Below are 21955 nucleotides of genomic sequence, written 5' to 3' on the forward strand. Positions count from 1 at the left end.
ATCAATAAACATTAATAATAAACGGGGCACCACCCTGGAATCAGGGCAAATGACCAAAACGTTAATATAGTCTCATTGTATATGCTAAACTATCAATTTGGAACTTTGATTAATAATTAAATTAATAACTATAACCAAAATAGATAGTAAAGGTTGAAGTATATTGAAGTTCTTGACATAGCAGAGGTTGGCATTATTCACTCTTGTGCAACATTAAAGAGACCAGCATGTATATTCCACAAACATTTATTTACAAGATAATGAAGGTTTAAAACACAATATTAATCTAACTAAATAACTAAACTAAACAAACCAAACACAGTGTGTACGCATGTGTGTGTGTGTGTGTGTGTGTGTGTGTGTGTGTGTGTGTGTGTGTGTGTGTGTGTTTATGTGTGTGTGTGTGTGTGTGTGTGTGTGTGTGTGTGAGAGAGAGAGAGAGAGAGAGAGAGAGAGAGAGAGGGAGAGAGACAAGATGGCGTGATGTGGGGGTTAAGATTATCTGAAGCTGTATGTTTGTGATTAACTAATTCACAGTTTATGTATGTGATCTTAATGTGTGTTAGATATGCAGTGGGTTAGAAAAGATGGTTAGTTTGCATGCAAGACCTTGTCTATGTGAACCATAAACTAAACACATCAGATGTGGCGAAGCCAGTTACCCAAATATCAAATACAGATAAATCACCAGTCAAACTCAATGAATAACATTAAACCAAATCAATACAAGTACTTTCTAGAAATAAAAGTTGAACAGTCTTGCTCAGCCATGTGCGATTGCTAATTCTAAGGTAAGCCCACTACGTTACCAATCCATGGAAGAAAAGGGTTTGTAATTCCATGTGTTGAAGTAGTGGTTCCAAGTCAAAGATGTCGTCTTTGCTATGCTCCAATCAAGTTGTTGCTTGAAGTTAGTTGGTCAAAGGCAGGCTCTCGCGTCGTCTGCCTTTTGGTTTCCTTGTGTTCCTATGGATGGCTGTTTCCTAACAGGCCATAGATTAGAAGCAGTACTACTTCCGGTCTGGAGAGCAGCAGCTCACCTCTCGCAGGTCAGGAGAGATGAGGAGAATGAGCAGAAAGAGGAGGAACAAAGAGATTCCTCTGGTTTTGTCCTGGGTGAATTTCACACCTATGTGTGAAATGCTACAGTAGCCAATAGCGACTGAGCTTAATCCACAGCCAATGGCTGCATAATCAAGGATCCTGAGAAGCACAGTTCATTGTCTTTTTCACCAGAAATGGCAGGTCCCTACAATTGAAACATTTAAGTCAAGTCAAGTCAATTTTATTTGCATAACCCAATATCACAAATCACAACTTTGCCTTTACAATCTGAACAGGTTACGACACTCCTTGTCCTTTTAAGTACGACCATCTCATTGAATGAGGAAAAACTCCCCCCAAAACAACCCCTTTAACAGGGAAAAAATATGGACGAAACCTCAGGAAGAGCAACAGAGGAGAGATCCCTCTTCCAGGACAGACAGATGTGCAATTTAAGTCCCTTTAAGGGATAGTTACCACTTCTTCAAACAATCTTTAAACCATGCAGATAATCCATTAAAACCCCTTAACAGTTTTTATGCACCAAATATTTGGAACAAGCTCCCAGAAAACTGCAGGACCGCTACAACTCTAAGTTCTTTTAAAACAAAGCTTAAAACGTTCCTGTTTGCTGCTGCCTTTAATTAAACCAGATAATGATCTTATACTGCATTAGAGCTTTTACTCTTTTGTGTTTTATTCTTTTTTAACTTCAATCCTAGCTTTTATTTTTAGCTTATTTTTATTTTCTAATCTTTAATGTTTTAATGTTTTTATGTTTTTATAACTGTTTTAATTATGTCTTAATGTTCTTTTGCACTTTGTCGCAATGTTTTTGAATGTTTATGTAAAGCACTTTGAATTGCTCTGTTGCTGAAATGTGCTCTACAAATAAAGCTGCCTTGCCTTAACAGGAAAGACGACTGGTTCAAAATAAAAGCCAGAAGACGGAGAGTTTTAAAAAAATTCAATGTAGGAGATAACCAAGAAGAGAATATTAGACCGTGTTTTCTCAACTGTAAGAGCCTGTATGATCTGACCTCTGACCCTGACCTGAAGTACATGATCAAAGAAAAGAGCTAAGGACTGAATACAAAATCAATCTCATGTCAATCTGGAGTTGTTGTGAACCTGCACAGCCAGCAGAGAGCAGCCTGCATCTATTTATAACCTTTGGGAAACTTTGCAAAGACAGAAACAGCAGAGAGATGAGGAACAGAGAGTCTAAAGTTTCTACATGTTCTTAGTCAGTCCACAGGGAGACGGAGCCTCGACTTACTCCACCTCATCTCTCCCTTTCAGTTTCACAAGAACAGGTGTGTGTTTGCCTTTTTAAATGTATTTTTGCATGATTTTACTGCATCACTACTCCTCACAGTTTAAGTTCTCGTATCACAGAGAGTCTGAACTGTTTTCATGCACTCACACTGAAAACTGCATCAGGATGATGTTGTCAATAACTCTGATTGTCGTGTTGGGTTTTCTGAGTCAGGGTGAGAGATTCTGAAAATGTATCTGACATTGTAGCTTTAATTAATGTCTAATTTATTATCATCTAAACTGTTGATTCTCAAGGTTTATATTTCATTTCTCATTTCAGAGATTTCTGCAAATGAATTTCTGACTCAGGCTGACAAATCCAAGTCTGTTAGTGTTGGAGGGACCGTGAGCATCAGCGCCACAGGGAGTTCAGATATTGGTGCTGATCTCAGTTGGTACCTTCAGAAACCTGGACAGGCTCCCAAACTCCTTATATACAAAGCATCAACTCTCTTCTCAGGGACTGCGTCTCGATTCAGTGGCAGTAGCTCTGGTTCTCACTACACTTTAACCATCACAGGTGTTCAGACTGACGATGCTGGAGATTACTACTGTCTGGGCTACCATGGTAGCTATGGATTCACACAGTGATTTAGAGCCGTACAAAAACCTCCTTCAGTTTGACTGAAGTGAAACCGGCCTGCTGCAGGTGCAGAGGGTTGGTGAAGAGACTGTGATGAGGAGAACTGATCCAGTGAACACAACACAAGAGTCATCAAGCAGAACCACAATGAATCTAAATAAAACTGGAACAAACTCACAGACACTCTTCATATACAGTTTAAACTTATATTATTGTCTCTTTATGAGTAAACTGGGGAGGATAAACTCTTGTTGGACTTTAGCCACTGGTATCAAAACATGTTGAAAAGTGTTTCTACCAACAACTGCACAAAACAATCTAATATAACAAGAGTTGAAACAGAAACAAGATTATGTAGTTTAAAAAAATACAACCATCTCCTGTACTATCAGGTGTAGTATATCAGGTTTGATTATGAGATAATCAATTAGGTATTTTTCACAATGAATATGTTATAAAAAACAAACATTAAATTAATGGTATTAATTGAAATTATTGTATAAATTAAGATTATTTCTTTAATTTTGCTTTACTTTTCTACACCAGACAGAAAAACGATCACAGTCTCCTTGTAACAAAGTCATTTTTTCACAGTTTTATATCAGTTGCTACATGGTTAAATGAACATGATGCTTTTTAATAATAATAACTTATAAACTCATATTAATCAGAACTGAAATATGTTATTTATCTCCAGTAAACCCTGTCAGTAGATTAAAGGCAGACAAACAGACATATCATACCAACCACAGTGGACACAAACTCATCCTTAAATCCTCAACTGCACTTCTAATATAAATATGTTTCTTCTATTATCCATTCAGATGATAGATGGTGTAAATCCAAGCAGTATTCCTTCTGATTTAGTGTCCCACGTTGCCTTCAGTGTGTTGAGAGCAGAGAAATGATTTCCATAGAGAGGAGGCTTTGCATCGTCAGCTGATCCTCCAGTGAACTGAGAAGGTTTATAGTCCTGTGAGTTCAACACTGCAGGACTCAGATGTGTCAGTCAACACAGCAGAAAGCACAACCAGCATGACTCTCATCACCATCCTCATCTGGACGCTGGCCTGCTGCTGTTTTACAGGTTCATTCACTCAGCAACATTTCAGACATGATGTGCTGCCTTTTCTCTCATTTATTTCTGCTGATAAATGAATGATTTGTTTTTGTCTGCAGGATGCAGCGGTCAGGTGACTGTGACTCAGCCTCCAGTAGTGACATCTACTCCAGGATCCACCGTCTCTCTCACCTGTAAGACCAGCCAAGCTGTTTACAGCCACAGTAGTTATGGTCATTTTATGTCCTGGTATCAACAGAAATCTGGACAGCCTCCAAAGCTCCTAATAAAACTTGCGAGCACACGTGAATCAGGAACAGCAGCTCGGTTTAGTGGCAGTGGAAGCAGCTCTGACTTCACTTTGACCATCAGTGGAGTTCAGACTGAAGACGCAGCAGTTTATTACTGTCAGAGTGCCCTTATCATAAACAGTGCTTGGGTGTTCACACAGTGATTTATAGTCATACAAAAACCTCCCTCAGTCCGACTGCAGAGACACTGAGCTGTTACAGCAGGAACCGACTGCAGCTGCTGAAGAGGAAGAGACTCTGACACAGACCACTGAACACAGAGCTGACAGGAACCTCACCAAGCACACACTACACATTCACACTAATAACTTCATTAAAAACATTATTAAAAAATCTAATAACACATCATGTTCTGTTCACATTTACTCTCAGCTAAAGAGACAAATGTTGCCTGATCACATATTTGAGTCATGATTTCTTCATCCCTAAAAATCAAGTTCACATTATTCTCCACGTTTTGTTTTATAAAAAAAAAAGATGTATTATTTATTTTTCTTTACTATAATGTAATATCACTCTCTATACCAATTTAAAAAGGAGAAATATTGATAGTTAATGATGAATTTTTAAGCAAGTGTGCTATTAGCATACTGTACTTATTTTAAACTTGAGAGAGAGAGAATGGATACTTTAAGTTTACTTTTTATGTACTTATCAGAGATATACTTATGTATAGTATACTTGGATTATACATGTACTTATTTTTTTGATTGAGATATACTTAAGAAAAGTATAATTAAGTATTCTTGCCTTATAGGCCTACAGAAAAGAATACTTGGCTTGTAGTTGTACTAACCTTTTGATAGAGTAGCCTATTAAAGTGTGTGAGAATTTGTAAAAGAATGTTTTGATATGAATTTACTTCAATTCATCAAGAATTTCTTCGTTCAACGTGGAGATGTGTGTAATGTTATGTTGTACATTTTACACTTCAAAAAAACTTAAATTGATTTCTAATTAAGGTGAACGTTCCAAGGTAGCTACAAATTTTAAGTGAAAGCATGCAGATGATCAAGTAAAAAGCCTTAACAAGGCAGGTTTACTGTATAATAACCATAGATAATAGCCGATGTAACAGGATCAGCTCCTCTATCACATGCAGAGTCAGTTGAACAGTCTGCAGAGTAAAACACTGCAGATCATGTAAAGTCATAACAAAACACATGGACTTGTTCTCTGTTACTTCCTTGTTGATCGATGATGGAGATTCGAACTTCGTCAATTTGAAATTGATGCGAAAGGATGAATAATAGTTTTTGTTGTTTAGACCAATGAAACCACACACACATTCATCACACACACACCTGAGTGACGTATACCTGGTCCCACTGGGACTGTTGATGTTTTCCTTCTGTCAACCCTCAGAGGACTGTTTCTCTTATTGTGAAAAGCCTGTCTTGAATGAGCCTAACAAACTGAACCAGGATCAGTCTGTTTCATAAAGACACTCAGAGCTGATCAGAGCCTGAATTCATCAAAACGTGTCAGAGGAGGAAATCAGTCTGAACCGGACAAAAGCTTTCAGAGTGACACATGTTTGTTCCCTCTTTTAGGATGAAGAGTGAAAGGATTTTATCAACTTTCCTAACAGGAAGTGACTCATATCTCAGCTGAAATGTATCAGAGCTGCAGAGGAGTTTAACCTGTCAGCAGCTGCTGGTGGAGCTCACACTGATGTTTTGGGAACGCTTGATGACATTAAACTTATTCAAGGATCTTTTGGGGAAAACCCCCTGTCCTTTTAAGTATGGCCATCTCATCGAATGAGGAAAAACTCCCCCTAAAACAACCCCTTTAACAGGGAAAAAATATGGAAGAAACATCAGGAAGAGCAACAGAGGAGGGATCCCTCTTCCAGGACAGACAGATGTGCAATTTTAGTCCCTTTAAGGGATAGTTACCACTTCTTCAATCAATCTTTAAACCATGCAAATAATACATTTAAAACCCCTTAACAAGAAAGAGGACTGATTGAAAAAATAAAAGCCAGAAGACGGAGGGTTTTAAAAAAACTAAATTGAGGAGATAACCAATAAGAGAATATTGGATCGTGTTTTCTCAAATGTAAGAGCCTGTATGATCTGACCTCTGACCCTGACCTGAAGTACATGATCAAGAAAAGAGCAAAGGACTGAATACAAAATCAATCTCATGTCAATCTGGAGTTGTTGTGAACCTGCACAGCCAGCAGAGGGCACCATTGCTGCACTTTTCTTTTTTTTTTACACATGATCTGACCCCTAACCCCACAAGACCACAGTGTCACAGCTGAAGCATCTGGATTAACAGACTGAAGTACACGATCATGAAAAGAGCTAAGAGTTAGCCAAAGTTGTTGTGAACCTGGACAGCCAGCAGAGAGCAGCCTATTTATGACCTTTGGGAAACTTTGCAAAGACAGAAACAGCAGAGAGATGAGGAACAGAGAGTCTAAAGTTTCTACATGTTCTTAGTCAGTCCACAGGGAGACGGAGCCTCTACCTACTCCACCTCATCTCTCCCTTTCAGTTTCACAAGAACAGGCGTGGGTTTGCCTTTTTTAATGTATTTTTGCATTTTTTTAATGCGTCACTGCTCCTCACAGTTTAAGTTCTCCTGTCACAGAGAGTCTGAACTGTTTTCATGCACTCACACTGAAAACTGCATCAGGATGATGTTGTCAATAACTCTGATTGTCGTGTTGGGTTTTCTGAGTCAGGGTGAGAGATTCTGAAAATGTATCTGACATTGTGGCTTTAATTGATGTCTAATTTATTATCATCTAAACTGTTGATTCTCAAGGTTTATATTTCATTTCTCATTTCAGAGACTTCTGCAAACAAGTTTCTGACTCAGGCTGACAAATTCAAGTCTGTTAGTGTTGGAGGGACCGTGAGCATCAGCGCCACAGGGAGTTCAGATATTGGTGCTGATCTCAGTTGGTACCTTCAGAAACCTGGACAGGCTCCCAAACTCCTTATATACTATACATCGAATCTCTTCTCAGGGACTGCGTCTCGATTCAGTGGCAGTAGCTCTGGTTCTGACTACACTTTAACCATCACAGGTGTTCAGACTGACGATGCTGGAGATTACTACTGTCTGGGCTACCATGGTAGCTATGTGTTCACACAGTGATTTAGAGCCGTACAAAAACCTCCTTCAGTTTGACTGAAGTGAAACCGGCCTGCTGCAGGTGCAGAGGGTTGGTGAAGAGACTGTGATGAGGAGAACTGGTCCAGTGAACACAACACAAGAGTCATCAAGCAGAACCACAATGAATCTAAATAAAACTAGAACAAACTCACAGACGCTCTTCATCTACAGTTTAAACTCATAATCTTGTCATTCAGTCTCTCTATGAGTAAACTGGGGAGGATAAACTCTTGTTCTCTTGTTGGACTATAGCCACTGATATCAAAACATGTTGAAAAGTGTTTCTACCAACAGCTGCACAAAACAATCTAATGTAAAAGAAAATTCCAATTTACTATTCTTCATTTTAAAAATCCAAAATATTTCATTTTCTAAACAGAGCCTTTCCTTTCAAAATATCACAAAGAAGTACAAAAAATACAACCACTAACAAAGTACTATTTATGTAAACCTGATATACTAAAAGGTATAGTATACGATGTTTGATACTGAGATGACCAAGACTATATTTTTCATAATAAATATATAATAAAGGAAATACAAAGACAGTGACTAATCCACAGTTTTATTCAATGATGGTTTATTGTTCATGCCACATTTCTGATGAATGAACAGTTCATGTTGGAGTGAAACTAAACTAAAATTCAGTTTATTTTGAAAAGTATTGAACATAACATGCAGAAGATCCATATAAGAAAGCAGCATGCACACTGAAATGAAAATTATTGTATAAAGAAGATTAATTATTTATTTTTTCTTTACTTTTCTACACCAGACAGAGAAACGATCACAGTCTCCTTGTAACAAAGTCATTTTTTTACCGTTTTATATCAGTTGCTACATGGTTGAATGAACATGATGCTTATTAATAAACTTCTAATATAAATATGTTTCTTCTATTATCCATTCAGATGATAGATGGTGTAAATCCAAGCAGTATTCCTCCTGATTTAGTGTCCCACGTTGCCTTCAGTGTGTTGAGAGCAGAGAAATGATTTCCATAGAGAGGAGGCTTTGCATCGTCAGCTGATCCTCCAGTGAACTGAGAAGGTTTATAGTCCTGTGAGTTCAACACTGCAGGACTCAGATGTGTCAGTCAACACAGCAGAAAGCACAACCAGCATGACTCTCATCACCATCCTCATCTGGACGCTGGCCTGCTGCTGTTTTACAGGTTCATTCACTCAGCAACATTTCAGACATGATGTGCTGCCTTTTCTCTCATTTATTTCTGCTGATAAATGAATGATTTGTTTTTGTCTGCAGGATGCAGCGGTCAGGTGACTGTGACTCAGCCTCCAGTAGTGACATCTACTCCAGGATCCACCGTCTCTCTCACCTGTAAGACTAACCCTGCTGTTTACAGAGACAGTGATGGAGATGATATGCACTGGTATCAACAGAAATCTGGACAGCCTCCAAAGCTCCTAATAAGATATGTGAGCTCACGTGTATCAGGAACAGCAGCTCGGTTTAGTGGCAGTGGAAGCAGATCTGACTTCACTTTGACCATCAGTGGAGTTCAGACTGAAGACGCAGCAGTTTACTACTGTAAAAGTGGTCATGTCATAAACAGTGCTGCTGTGTTCACACAGTGATATGTAGTCGTACAAAAACCTCCCTCAGTCCGACTGCAGAGACACTGAGCTGTTACAGCAGGAACCGACTGCAGCTGCTGAAGAGGAAGAGACTCTGACACAGACCACTGAACACAGAGCTGACAGGAACCTCACCAAGCACACACTACACATTTACACTAATAACTTCATTAAAAAGATTATTAAAATATCTAATAACACATCATGTTCTGTTCACATTTACTCTCAGCTAGAGACAAATGTTGCCTGATCACATATTTGAGTCATGATTTATTCCTACCTAAAAATCAAGTTCACATTATTCTCCACGTGTTTTTAATAAAAAAAATATATTATTTACTTTTCTTTACTGTAATGTAATATCACTCTTTATACCAATTTACAAAGGAGAAATATTGATGTTTACATGACGAATCAAAAGCAAGTGTGCTATTTGTATACTTATTTTAAACTTGAGAGAGAGAGAGTATACTTTCAGTTTAATTTGTATGTACTTATCAGAGATATAATTAAGTATACTTAGCTTATACAGACAATTACAGAAAAGCGTAGCATACTTGGATTATACGTTTACTTAATCTTTTGATCGAGATATACTTAAGAAATAGTCGAACCTCAGATCGAAGAGGAACAATGCGGATTCCGTCCTGGCCGTGGAACAACGGACCAGCTTTTCACTCTCGCAAGGATCCTGGAGGGGGCCTGGGAGTATGCCCATCCAGTCTACATGTGTTTTGTGGACTTGGAGAAGGCATATGACCGGGTCCCCCGGGAGATACTGTGGGGGGTGCTGCGGGAGTATGGGGTGAGGGGGGCACTTCTCAGGGCCATCCAATCCCTGTACGCCCAAAGCGAGAGCTGTGTTCGGATCCTCGGCAAAAAGTCGGACTCGTTTCCGGTGGGGGTTGGCCTCCGCCAGGGCTGCGCTTTGTCACCAATCCTGTTCGTGATATTCATGGACAGGATATCGAGGCGTAGTCGGGTGGAGGAGGGTTTGCAGATCGGTGTGCTGAGGATCTCATCGCTGCTTTTTGCAGATGATGTGGTCCTGTTGGCATCATCGGTCTGCGACCTCCAGCACTCACTGGATCGGTTCGCAGCCGAGTGTGACGCAGTCGGGATGAGAATCAGCACCTCTAAATCTGAGGCCATGGTTCTCAGCAGGAAACCGGTGGTTTGCCTACTCCGGGTAGGGAATGAGTCCTTACCCCAAGTGAAGGAGTTTAAGTATCTCGGGGTCTTGTTCGCGAGTGAGGGGACGATGGAACGTGAGATTGGTCGGAGAATCGGAGCAGCAGGGGCGGTATTGCATTCGCTTTACCGCACCGTTGTGACGAAAAGAGAGCTGAGCCGGAAGGCAAAGCTCTCGATCTACCGTTCAATCTTCGTTCCTACTCTCACCTATGGTCATGAGGGTTGGGTCATGACCGAAAGAACGAGGTCGCGGGTGCAAGCGGCCGAAATGGGTTTCCTCAGGAGGGTGGCTGGCGTCTCCCTTAGAGATAGGGTAAGAAGCTCAGTCATCCGTGAGGGACTCGGAGTAGAGTCCTTGCTCCTTTGCGTCGAAAGGAGCCAGTTGAGGTGGTTCGGGCATCTAGCACGGATGCCTCCTGGGCGCCTCCCTTGGGAGGTGTTCCAGGCACGACCAGCTGGGAGGAGACCACGGGGAAGACCCAGGACTAGATGGAGAGATTATATCTCTACTCTGGCCTGGGAACGCCTCGGGATCCCCCAGTCAGAGCTGGTTAATGTGGCCCGGGAAAGGGAAGTTTGGGGTCCCCTGCTGGAGCTGTTGCCCCCGCGACCCGATCCCGGATAAGCGGTTGAAGATGGATGGATGGATACTTAAGAAAAGTATAATTAAGTGTTCTTGTCTTATAGGCCTACAGAAAGGTATACTTGACTGGTAGTTGTACTAACTTTTTGATAGAGTAGCCTCTTAAAGTGTGTGAGAGTTTGTAAATTGATGTTTTGATATGAATTTACTTCAATTCATCAAGAATTTTCTACGTTGTTCGATTCTTCGTTCACCATGGAGACATGTGAGAAAAATTTATACATTTTTTTATAATCGCAAAACATCAAGTCAAATAGCAAAAGGAGCAAGTCTCTTTATGAAATACATATAAATCATTAGCTAAGTACTATAAGTTAAAGTATACAACGTGTACTTTCATAAACTAAAAAGTGGGCTACAAGTATATAACTATTAAACTAAGAGTATACCTATTCACTTGTAGTATACTTGAACTTTACTTAACTTCATAAAATAAACTCTAAGTATAATACTTTGTCGTGAGGGTTTTCATTTTCCACAGAGAGGAGAATCAGTTGAAGTTATAAAACCAGTTAATTTCTTTCTACTCTTCATAAAATAAAAGAGCAAACACTTCATGAAGTTATGTATCAGTGAAATCTTTATTAGCAACAACATCAGTGATCAACATGACAGTTATTAAGCTCACTCACATGAAGCTGCTGAGCGACACACATTCCTCTCTAAGTTGTTGTTGTCCAACACTTTACAGCAGTGTTGTTCTCTGTCACACAAAGCTTCAGTTTCCTCTACAAGCATTCAAACTGCTATTGATCAGAGCTGCTCCCCCCCACACAGAGCTCCTGTCCTGGGCTTCAGCCGGCCCCTCTAGCCCTTACACTGGCTCCTGTGGAGGGACTGGGTCTGGCTGTGGTCCTGATGGAGGACCATGCAGGAGTACAGCTCTCCTTCCATCCAGCGCTCCTGGCTCAGGCTCAGGGTGCTGCTGCTGCTGTAGCGGCCGCTCTTCTCCTCCTCTGAGCTGCTCAGGACCCCCTCCGTCACCTCCGTACCGTCCACCTGCCAGCTCACCACGGCTCCCTGAGGAGAGTAGCCGGTCAGCAGGCAGGCCAGCGTGGCCGAGCCCCCAGAGAGCTGCTCAGAGGAGGGGGGAAGCAGAGAGACTGAGGGCCTGACCATGGTGCCAGCTGGAGGGGAGAGCAGAGACACACAAGGAGCAGATGAACTTCCACTGTAGGACAGACAGCTGGACATGAGACAGTTATGATACCTGACAGAGGTTAACACTACTGTGGATCAGCTGTGTGCATGATACTGTGATCAGACAGAGGAGAGGAGCTGACACATGGCAGGAAATGAGGAGTTAACAAATAAAACACAATAATAAAACTATGTTTTTTATTTAAAGTAATGAATCTTCTACTGTGGAACTCTTCATAAATATCTAATAATTAATATGAAACATGATTTATTTGTGATTTTAAATGGGAACATTGTATTAATGATCATTAAATTAAATCTTCTTTGTAATGTGTGACAGTAAATGATTCATTGCTGCGATGCAAATGTAACATCTGTATTCAGTTATAGACTTTATCATCTGTCTGTTTCACTTCCTTTTCTCCACTTTAAACTAACGAACTGTGAAGTCAAACTACAGCGATACTAAATGAACATGTGAACTCTTGAATTTGTTTTGACGGCATTTGCAACAGTTTTTATACCTAACAATCGTTTAAATGTTACAGTAAAACATAAAACATAATAAACTTGAAATTAAACTATGCTGTTATTTTCTGAACGTTAAAATGTTCCTACAGAACAAATTTACAACCAAACTTTATTAAACAATTATCTGATTGGAAAAAAAGCGAAAATTATTCTGCATATATTTCACCATAACATCTTCTTTAATACTAAAAGAATATTAATATTAATATTTTCCTAAACTTCAATACCAGCCAAGCTTAATAGACAGCAAAAAATAATATCCACATGTAAATTATCCAAAATATTTTTTGTTTTATAAAATTCTGTTGCAAAAGTTAGTATTAAAAGAATATTTCATGTTGTATGAATTATAAAATCTTTGGTACTTACAGTTAATGATGAGTTTGGTTCCTCCACCAAAAGTGTACCACAGTGATACAAACTCATTAAGTGGCCGTACAAAAACCTCCTGCACTGTGAACAAGCATCTATCCACTGAAAATACTCTCTGCTTTCTCAATTAACACAGAAACATTTATACTTTATTGAATTTACAAATATTAAATTAATGATATCAATTGAAATTATTGTATAAATGAAGATTATTTATTTAATTTTGCTTTACTTTTCTACACCAGACAGAGAAACGATCACAGTCTCCTTGTAACAAAGTCATTTTTTCACAGTTTTATATCAGTTGCTACATGGTTAAATGAACATGATGCTTTTTAATAATAATAAAAACTAATAAACTCATATTAAGCAGATCTTAAATATGTTATTTATCTACAGTAAACCCTGTCAGTAGATCAAAGGCAGACAAACAGACATATCATACCAACCACAGTGGACACAAACTCATCCTTAAATCCTCAACTGCACTTCTAATATAAATATGTTTCTTCTATTATCCATTCAGATGATAGATGGTGTAAATCCAAGCAGGATTCCTCCTGATTTAGTGTCCCACGTTGCCTTCAGTGTGTTGAGAGCAGAGAAATGATTTCCATAGAGAGGAGGCTTTGCATCGTCAGCTGATCCTCCAGTGAACTGAGAAGGTTTATAGTCCTGTGAGTTCAACACTGCAGGACTCAGATGTGTCAGTCAACACAGCAGAAAGCACAACCAGCATGACTCTCATCACCATCCTCATCTGGACGCTGGCCTGCTGCTGTTTTACAGGTTCATTCACTCAGCAACATTTCAGACATGATGTGCTGCCTTTTCTCTCATTTATTTCTGCTGATAAATGAATGATTTGTTTTTGTCTGCAGGATGCAGCGGTCAGGTGACTGTGACTCAGCCTCCAGTAGAGACATCTACTCCAGGATCCACCGTCTCTCTCACCTGTAAGACCAGCCAAGCTGTTCCAACTTGTAGTAGTAATGCTGATTGTATGAGCTGGTATCAACAGAAATCTGGAGAGAGTCCAAAGCTTCTAATAAGATATGTGAGCACACGTGTATCAGGAACAGCAGCTCGGTTTAGTGGCAGTGGAAGCAGCTCTGACTTCACTTTTACCATCAGTGGAGTTCAGACTGAAGACGCAGCAGTTTATTACTGTCAGAGTTTCCACGCTATAAACAGTGCTGCTGTGTTCACACAGTGATTTGTAGTCGTACAAAAACCTCCCTCAGTCCGACTGCAGAGACACTGAGCTGTTACAGCAGGAACCGACTGCAGCTGCTGAAGAGGAAGAGACTCTGACACAGACCACTGAACACAGAGCTGACATGAACCTCACCAAGCACACACTACACATTCACACTAATAACTTCATTAAAAAGATTATTAAAATATCTAATAACACATCATGTTCTGTTCACATTTACTCTCAGCTAAAGAGACAAATGTTGCCTGATCACATATTTGAGTTATGATTTATTCCTACCTAAAAGTAAAGTTCACATTAGTTTTCTTTTAATAACAAAAGATGTATTATTTACTTTTCTTTACTTTAATGTAATATCACTCTCTATACCAATTTACAAAATATACATATTGATATTTACATGATAAATCCAAAGCAAGTGTGCTATTAGTATACTTATTTTAAACCTGAGAGAGAGAGAGAGTATACTTTCAGTTTACTTTTGCTTATCAGAGATATACTTAAGTGTACTTAGCTTATACAGACAATTACAGAAAGGTATACTTGTAGTTAATCTTTTGATTGATTCTTCGTTCACCGTGGAGACATGTGAGAAGAACTTTTTTTTTTATCATCACAAAACATCAAGTCAAATAGCAAAAGGAGCAAGTCTCTTTATGTAATACATAAATCATTGGCTAAGTACTATAAGTTAAAGTATACAAAGTGAACTTTCATAAACTAAAAAGTGGGCTACAAGTATATAACTATTAAACTAAGAGTATACCTATTCACTTGTAGTATACTTGAACTTTACTTAACTTCATTAAATAAACTCTTAGTATACTACTTCTTCGTGAGGGTTTTCATTTTCCACAGAGAAGAGAATCAGTTGAAGTTATAAAACCAGTTAATTTCTTTCTACTCTTCATTAAAATAAAAGAGCAAACACTTCATGAAGTTATGTATCAGTGAAATCTTTATTAGCAACAACATCAGTGATCAACATGACAGTTATTAAGCTCACTCACATGAAGCTGCTGAGCGACACACATTCCTCTCTAAGTTGTTGTTGTCCAACACTTTACAGCAGTGTTGTTCTCTGTCACACAAAGCTTCAGTTTCCTCTACAAGCATTCAAACTGCTATTGATCAGAGCTGCTCCCCCCCACACAGAGCTCCTGTCCTGGGCTTCAGCCGGCCCCTCTAGCCCTTACACTGGCTCCTGTGGAGGGACTGGGTCTGGCTGTGGTCCTGATGGAGGACCCTGCAGGAGTACAGCTCTCCTTCCATCCAGCGCTTCTGGCTCAGGCTCAGGGTGCTGCTGCTGCTGTAGCGGCCGCTCTTCTCCTCCTCTGAGCTGCTCAGGACCCCCTCCGTCACCTCCGTACCGTCCACCTGCCAGCTCACCACGGCTCCCTGAGGAGAGTAGCCGGTCAGCAGGCAGGCCAGCGTGGCCGAGCCCCCAGAGAGCTGCTCAGAGGAGGGGGGAAGCAGAGAGACTGAGGGCCTGACCATGGTGCCAGCTGGAGGGGAGAGCAGAGACACACAAGGAGCAGATGAACTTCCACTGTAGGACAGACAGCTGGACATGAGACAGTTATGATACCTGACAGAGGTTAACACTACTGTGGATCAGCTGTGTGCATGATACTGTGATCAGACAGAGGAGAGGAGCTGACACATGGCAGGAAATGAGGAGTTAACATATAAAACACAATAGTAGAACTTTGTTTTTTGTTTAAAGTAATGAATCTTCTACTGTGGAACTCTTCATAAATATGTAATAATTAATATGCAACATGACTAATCTGTGATTTTAAATGAGAACATTGTATTAATGATCATTAAATTAAATCTTCTTTGTAATGTGTGACAGTAAATGATTCATTGCTGCGATGCAAATGTAACATCTGTATTCAGTTAAAGACTTTATCATCTGTCTGTTTCACTTCCTTTTCACCACTTTAAACTAACGAACTGTGAAGTCAAACTACAGCGATACTAAATGAACATATGAACTCTTGAATTAGTTTTAACAACATTTGCAACAGTTTTTATACCTAACAATCGTTTAAATGTTACAGTAAAACATAAAACATAAATAACTTGAAATTAAATTATGCTGTTATTTTCTGAACATTAAAATGTTCCTACAACCAATTACAACCAAACTTTACTAAACAAATATCTGATTGGAAAAAAAGCGAAAATTATTCTGCATATATTTCACCATAACATCTTCTTTAATACTAAAAGAATATTAATATTAATATTTTCCTAAACTTCAATATCAGCCAAGCTTAATAGACAGCAAAAAATAATATCCACAACATGTAAATTATCCAAAATATTTTTTGTTTTATAAAATTCGGATACAAAATTTAGTATTAAAAGAATATTTCATGTTGTATAAATTATAAATCTCTGGTACTTACAGTTAATGATGAGTTTGGTTCCTCCACCAAAAGTCCACCACAGTGATACAAACTCATTAAGTGGCCGTACAAAAACCTCCTGCACTGTGAACAAGCATCTATCCACTGAAAATACTCTCTGCTTTTTATAACAATACAGAAAACTTCATACTTTATTGAATCTATAAATATTTATTTAATGATATAAATTGAAATTTTTGTATGAATGAAGATTATTTCTTTAATTTTGCTTTACTTTTCTTCACCAGACAGAGAAACGATCACAGTCTCCTTGTAACAAAGTCATTTTTTCCCAGTTTTATATCAGTTGCTACATGGTTAAATGAACATGATGCTTTTTAATAATAATAATAATTTATAAATTCATATTAATCAGATCTGAAATATGTTATTTATCTCCAGTAAACCCTGTCAGTAGATTAAAGGCAGACAAACAGACATATCATACCAACCACAGTGGACACAAATTCATCCTAAAATCCTCAACTGCACTTCTAATATAAATATGTTTCTTCTATTATCCATTCAGATGATAGATGGTGTAAATCCAAGCAGTATTCCTCCTGATTTAGTGTCCCACGTTGCCTTCAGTGTGTTGAGAGCAGAGAAATGATTTCCATAGAGAGGAGGCTTTGCATCGTCAGCTGATCCTCCAGTGAACTGAGAAGGTTTATAGTCCTGTGAGTTCAACACTGCAGGACTCAGATGTGTCAGTCAACACAGCAGAAAGCACAACCAGCATGACTCTCATCACCATCCTCATCTGGACGCTGGCCTGCTGCTGTTTTACAGGTTCATTCACTCAGCAACATTTCAGACATGATGTGCTGCCTTTTCTCTCATTTATTTCTGCTGATAAATGAATGATTTGTTTTTGTCTGCAGGATGCAGCGGTAAGGTGACTTTGACTCAGACTCCAGTAGTGACATCTACTCCAGGATCCACTGTCTCTCTCACCTGCAAGATTAGTGAGCCTGTTTACATCTGTGGCGGTGTTGGTTTATGTCTGTTCTGGTATCAACAGAAACCTGGACAGTCTCCAAAGCTCCTCATAAGACATACGAGCATAAGACATTCAGGAACAGCAGCTCGGTTTAGTGGCAGTGGAAGCAGCTCTGACTTCACTTTGACCATCAGTGGAGTTCAGACTGAAGACGCAGCAGTTTACTCCTGTCTGAGTGACCATAGTGGAATAGGGTTCACACAGTGATTTGTAGTCGTACAAAAACCTCCCTCAGTCCGACTGCAGAGACACTGAGCTGTTACAGCAGGAACCGACTGCAGCTGCTGAAGAGGAAGAGACTCTGACACAGACCACTGAACACAGAGCTGACAGGAACCTCACCAAGCACACACTACACATTCACACTAATAACTTCATTAAAAACATTATTAAAATATCTAATAACACATCATGTTCTGTTCACATTTACTCTCAGCCAAAGAGACAAATTTGGCCTGATCACATATTTGAGTCATGATTTCTGCCACCCTAAAAATCAAGTTCACATTATTCTCCACGTTTTTTTAAATAAAAAAAATATGTATTATTTACTTTTCTTTACTATAATGTAATATCACTCTCTATACCAATTTAAAAAATATAAATATTGATATTTACATGATGAATTCAAAGCTTCCCTTACCAAATTGAAGTTTATTCAAGTGTGCTATTAGTATACTTAATTTAAACTTAAAACAAGAGACTATACTTTCATTTTACTTTTTAATGTACTTATCAGAGATATACTTAAGTATACTTAGCTTATACAGACAATTGCAGAAAAGTATAGTACTTGGCTTATACTTGTACTTAATCTTTTGATCGAGATATATTTAAGAAATGTATAATTAATTGTTCTTGTCTTATAGGCCTACAGAAAGGTAAACTTGGCTTGTATTCGTACTAACTTTTTGATACAGTAGCCTATTAAAGTGTGTGAGAGTTTGTAAACGAATGTTTTGATATGAATTTAATTAAATTCATCAAGACTTTTCTACATTTTGGGATTCTTCGTTCACCGTGGAGACATGTGAGAATTTTTTTTTTTTTTTATCATCACAAAATATCAAGTCAAATGGCAAAAGGAGCAAGTCTCTTTATGTAATACATAAATCATTAGTTAAGTACTATAAGTTAAAGTATACAAAATGTACTTTCATAAACTAAAAAGTGGGCTACAAGTATATAACTATTAAACTAAGAGTATACCTATTCACTTGTAGTATACTTGAACTTTACTTAACTTCATAAAATAAACTCTAAGTATACTACTTTGTCGTGAGGGTTTTCATTTTCCACAGAGAGGAGAATCAGTTGAAGTTATAAAACCAGTTAATTTCTTTCTACTCTTCATAAAATAAAAGAGCAAACACTTCATGAAGTTATGTATCAGTGAAATCTTTATTAGCAACAACATCAGTGATCAACATGACAGTTATTAAGCTCACTCACATGAAGCTGCTGAGCGACACACATTCCTCTCTAAGTTGTTGTTGTCCAACACTTTACAGCAGTGTTGTTCTCTGTCACACAAAGCTTCAGTTTCCTCTACAAGCATTCAAACTGCTATTGATCAGAGCTGCTCCCCCCCACACAGAGCTCCTGTCCTGGGCTTCAGCCGGCCCCTCTAGCCCTTACACTGGCTCCTGTGGAGGGACTGGGTCTGGCTGTGGCCCTGATGGAGGACCCTGCAGGAGTACAGCTCTCCTTCCATCCAGCGCTCCTGGCTCAGGCTCAGGGTGCTGCTGCTGCTGTAGCGGCCGCTCTTCTCCTCCTCTGAGCTGCTCAGGACCCCCTCCGTCACCTCCGTACCGTCCACCTGCCAGCTCACCACGGCTCCCTGAGGAGAGTAGCCGGTCAGCAGGCAGGCCAGCGTGGCCTCCTCCGAGCCCCCAGAGAGCTGCTCAGAGGAGGGGGGAAGCAGAGAGACTGAGGGCCTGACCGTGGTGCCAGCTGGAGGGGAGAGCAGAGACACACAAGGAGCAGATGAACTTCCACTGTAGGACAGACAGCTGGACATGAGACAGTTATGATACCTGACAGAGGTTAACACTACTGTGGATCAGCTGTGTGCATGATACTGTGATCAGACAGAGGAGAGGAGCTGACACATGGCAGGAAATGATGAGTTAACATATAAAACACAATAGTAAAACTTTGTTTTTTATTTAAAGTAATGAATCTTCTACTGTGGAACTCTTCATAAATATCTAATAATTAATATGCAACATGATTTATCTGTGAATTTATATGGGAACAGTGTATTAATGATCATTAAATTAAATCTTTCAATCTTCTTTATAATGTGTGACAGTAAATGATTCATCGCTGTGATGCAAATGTAACATCTGTATTCAGTTAAAGACTTTATCATCTGTCTGTTTCACTTCCTTTTCTCCACTTTAAACTAACGAACTGTGAAGTCAATCTACAGCGATACTAAATGAACATATGAACTCTTAAATTAGTTTTAACGACATTTGCAACAGTTTTTATACCTAACAATCATTTAAATGTTACAGTAAAACATAAAACATAAATAACTTGAAATTAAATTTTGCTGTTATTTTCTGAACATTAAAATGTTCCTGCAGAACAAATTTACAACCAAACTTTATTAAACAAATATATTATTGGAAAAAAGTAAAAATTATTCTGCATATATTTCAACATAACATCTTCTTTAATACTAAAAGAATATTAATATTAATATTTTCCTAAACTTCAATACCAGCCAATATTAATAGACAGCAAAAAATAATATCCACATGTAAATTATCCAAAAATATTTTTCATTTCATAAAATTCGGATGCAAAATTTAGTATTAAAAGAATATTTCATGTTGTATAAATAATAAATCTCTGGTACTTACAGTTAATGATGAGTTTGGTTCCAACACCAAAAGTCACCCACAGTGATACAAACTCATTAAGTGGCCGTACAAAAACCTCCTGCACTGTGAACAAGCATCTATCCACTGAAAATACTCTCTGCTTTCTCAATTAGCACAGAAATATTTATATTTTATTGAATCCACAAAGATCTATTTAATGACATGGATGGAAATTGTTGTATAAATGAAGATTAATTATATAATTTTGCTTAACTTTTCTTCACCAGACAGAGAAACGATCACAGTCTCCTTGTAACAAAGTCATTTTTTCACAGTTTTATATCAGTTGCTACATGGTTAAATGAACATGATGCTTTTTAATAATAATAACAACTCATAAACTCATATTAAACAGATCTGAAATATGTTATTTATCTCCAGTAAACCCTGTCAGTAGATTAAAGGCAGACAAACAGACATATCATACCAACCACAGTGGACACAAACTCATCCTTAAATCCTCAACTGCACTTCTAATATAAATATGTTTCTTCTATTATCCATTCAGATGATAGATGGTGTAAATCCAAGCAGTATTCCTCCTGATTTAGTGTCCCACGTTGCCTTCAGTGTGTTGAGAGCAGAGAAATGATTTCCATAGAGAGGAGGCTTTGCATCGTCAGCTGATCCTCCAGTGAACTGAGAAGGTTTATAGTCCTGTGAGTTCAACACTGCAGGACTCAGATGTGTCAGTCAACACAGCAGAAAGCACAACCAGCATGACTCTCATCACCATCCTCATCTGGACGCTGGCCTGCTGCTGTTTTACAGGTTCATTCACTCAGCAACATTTCAGACATGATGTGCTGCCTTTTCTCTCATTTATTTCTGCTGATCAATGAATGATTTGTTTTTGTCTGCAGGATGCAGCGGTCAGGTGACTGTGACTCAGCCTCCAGTAGTGACATCTACTCCAGGATCCACCGTCTCTCTCACCTGTAAGACCAGCCAAGCTGTTTACAGCCACAGTAGTTATGGTCATTTTATGTCCTGGTATCAACAGAAATCTGGACAGCCTCCAAAACTCCTAATAAAACTTGCGAGCACACGTGAATCAGGAACAGCAGCTCGGTTTAGTGGCAGTGGAAGCAGCTCTGACTTCACTTTGACCATCAGTGGAGTTCAGACTGAAGACGCAGCAGTTTATTACTGTCAGAGTGCCCTTATCATAAACAGTGCTTGGGTGTTCACACAGTGATTTGTAGTCGTACAAAAACCTCCCTCAGTCCGACTGCAGAGACACTGAGCTGTTACAGCAGGAACCGACTGCAGCTGCTGAAGAGGAAGAGACTCTGACACAGACCACTGAACACAGAGCTGACATGAACCTCACCAAGCACACACTACACATTCACACTAATAACTTCATTAAAGAGATTATTAAAATATCTAATAACACATCATGTTCTGTTCACATTTACTCTCAGCTAAAGAAACAAATGTTGCCTGATCACATATCTGAGTCATGATGTATTCCTCCCTAAAAATCAA

At 38.9% G+C, this 21955-nt stretch overlaps 2 protein-coding genes and 4 gene segments (V, D, J or C); 3 read left to right on the top strand and 3 right to left on the bottom strand.

The window, feature by feature from the left end:
• LOC141783884 (immunoglobulin kappa light chain-like) overlaps positions 1 to 21955 on the top strand; it is a 203016-nt gene that overhangs the window by 26138 nt on the left and 154923 nt on the right. The window lies entirely within an intron of this gene.
• LOC141783883 (Ig kappa chain V-III region MOPC 63-like) overlaps positions 1 to 21955 on the top strand; it is a 172987-nt gene that overhangs the window by 19225 nt on the left and 131807 nt on the right.
• Positions 3947 to 7601, top strand: LOC141784021 (uncharacterized). The gene is made up of 4 exons (XM_074661707.1): positions 3947 to 4034; positions 4127 to 4457; positions 6827 to 7017; positions 7125 to 7601. The coding sequence occupies exons 1-4, from the start codon at positions 3983 to 3985 to the stop codon at positions 7433 to 7435; spliced, it is 885 nt and encodes a 294-aa protein (XP_074517808.1). The 5' UTR covers positions 3947 to 3982; the 3' UTR covers positions 7436 to 7601.
• LOC141783899 (Ig lambda-1 chain C region-like) lies at positions 11446 to 13739 on the bottom strand. The segment is given in 2 exon segments: positions 11446 to 12015; positions 12929 to 13739. A coding segment is annotated over 1 exon segment (312 nt).
• On the bottom strand, positions 15086 to 16886 carry LOC141783897 (Ig lambda-1 chain C region-like). The segment is given in 2 exon segments: positions 15086 to 15655; positions 16568 to 16886. A coding segment is annotated over 1 exon segment (312 nt).
• On the bottom strand, positions 18948 to 21094 carry LOC141783886 (Ig lambda-1 chain C region-like). The segment is given in 1 exon segment: positions 18948 to 21094. A coding segment is annotated over 1 exon segment (393 nt).

Source organism: Sebastes fasciatus, chromosome 15 (assembly GCF_043250625.1).
Source record: "Sebastes fasciatus isolate fSebFas1 chromosome 15, fSebFas1.pri, whole genome shotgun sequence".
Classification (NCBI taxonomy): domain Eukaryota; kingdom Metazoa; phylum Chordata; class Actinopteri; order Perciformes; family Sebastidae; genus Sebastes; species Sebastes fasciatus.